We start from the raw sequence: 1980 nt of genomic DNA, 5'->3' as shown, positions 1-1980 counted from the left end.
AATAAATAAAATCTTTAAAAAAAAAAAAAAAACATAGAGATCAGGAATTACTTTGTGATGCAAGCCCCACATGATGTTTGATTCCATATATCTACCTGTGGTCGTATTGTGTGTTCTTTTGAGACTGGAGTGTCTGTCTCTAGAGGTCTGACTCACAATTAACCTATAATCTAGTCCCATGGTTACCCATTCTTCCTTATGAAAACAAAATAAAAGTGTGGCAATGTGTATCTACTCAGAATGCATCTCAAATGTTTACAAAAAAGGTAAATTGAATGCTTACTGCATTTCATTACATTTAAAAATGAAATTTTCTTCCTTTTTCTGTAAGCTCCATTTGATTGGAGAACATCTCATAAAAAAGAAAATACTAGACTCCACAGGTAAGACCCTGGGAAGGAAGTGATCAGGATTTCGTGCTGTTACTCACTGAGTTGAACAGGTAGCATGTCTCCTACTAAGGATGTTAATTCAGAAGTGTACTTTGTAATGGGAACAAATTTTTGGATCACTTTTAAAACACAACAAAGTCATTTTTAAATATATGATAGGTGTCTAAATACTGATTATTAGAATTGGTCATTATTATTGCTGCATAAGTACTCAAGAGTGATTTCTGGGAAGTAGTGCATTAATTTTAGAGTTGAAGAATATTCAGAGTGGTCTTGAGGATAAATGGAAAGGAAAAAAAAAAATAGAGCTAACCCCACATACCTGCTCAGAGAATGGGAGAGATGTCAGCAAGGATATTTTTATCCTTTGCATTTGGACACAAACTGTAGAGAGAGACAAGAGTACAAAGTATGCTGCTTGTGGAAAACTGAATTGGAATAGGTGGTCTTGCACTGCTGAGTTGGGAGGCCCCCAACACTGATTCAATACAGACACTTGTTCATTACATTCAAAGGCTGATCTATTTGTCCCCCAATTTCCTCTTACTCAATTTACTATGTTGTGTTATCTTAGGTTGTGTTTTTCCCCCATGTGTAGATGCCCTCATTAACATTTCTATTTCTTATAAACTTAGGAGAGGAAAATATTTAGACCTAATGGAAATTTAAGCAAACTATATACATGTAACAAATGACCAGAAGAAACCACACTTCGCTGACTGAGTTCATCCTGTTGGGATTAGCAGACACGATGGAGCTACAGATTGTCCTCTTTTTGCTTTTTCTGGTGATTTACACACTTACAGTTTTGGGGAATGTTGGGATGATCCTCCTAATCAGGACTGAGTCCCGACTTCACACACCCATGTATTTCTTCCTGGCTAACCTGTCCTTTGTGGATGTTTGTTACTCTTCCACCATCACCCCAAAGATGCTGGTAGACATATTATCAGAGAAGAAAACCATCTCCTTTGCTGGCTGCTTCCTGCAACTGTACTTCTTCATCGCCTTGGCCACAACTGAATGCATCCTCTTTGGGTTAATGGCCTATGACCGTTATGTGGCCATATGCAACCCACTACTTTACCCCTTGGTCATGTCCAGGACAGTCTGCCTCAAAATGGCAGCAGGGGCTTTTACAGCAGGATTCTTGAACTCCATGGTTAACACAAGTTACGTGAGCAGCTTGCCATTCTGCAGTTCTAATGTCATTCATCATTTCTTCTGTGACAGCCCTCCACTTTTTAGGCTCTCATGTTCTGACACACACCTGAATGAAAGCATCTTTTCCACATTTGCTGGTGTGAATATTGTTGGGGCTTTGCTGGTCATCCTGACCTCCTACTCCTATGTTCTCTTCTCCATCTTCCATATGCATTCAGGGGAGGGGAAGCGCAAAGCCTTCTCAACCTGTGGTTCTCACCTGACAGCTATAACTCTGTTCTATGCCACCACCATCTATACCTATCTGAGACCTAGTTCCAGCTATTCCCTCGATCAGGACAAAGTAGCTTCTGTGTTCTACACAGTGGTGATCCCCATGTTGAATCCTCTGATCTACAGCCTCAGGAACAAGGAAGTAAAGAAA

General features: G+C 39.8%; 1 protein-coding gene across 1 annotated transcript; it reads left to right on the top strand.

Annotated features, from left to right (window-relative positions):
• Positions 1–1083: 1083 nt before the first annotated feature.
• Positions 1084–1977, top strand: LOC116629736 (olfactory receptor 5F1; the record flags this gene model as incomplete). The annotated part of the gene is made up of 1 exon (XM_032399972.1): positions 1084–1977. A coding segment is annotated over exon 1 (894 nt), but the record flags the coding sequence as incomplete, so codon positions are not given.
• Between the last annotated feature and the right edge of the window lie 3 nt (positions 1978–1980).

This window comes from Phoca vitulina, unplaced genomic scaffold, assembly GCF_004348235.1.
Source record: "Phoca vitulina isolate PV1807 unplaced genomic scaffold, GSC_HSeal_1.0 scaffold2642, whole genome shotgun sequence".
Classification (NCBI taxonomy): domain Eukaryota; kingdom Metazoa; phylum Chordata; class Mammalia; order Carnivora; family Phocidae; genus Phoca; species Phoca vitulina.
Note: the sequence above shows the minus strand (reverse complement) of the source record. Positions and strands in the feature narration are given on the sequence as shown.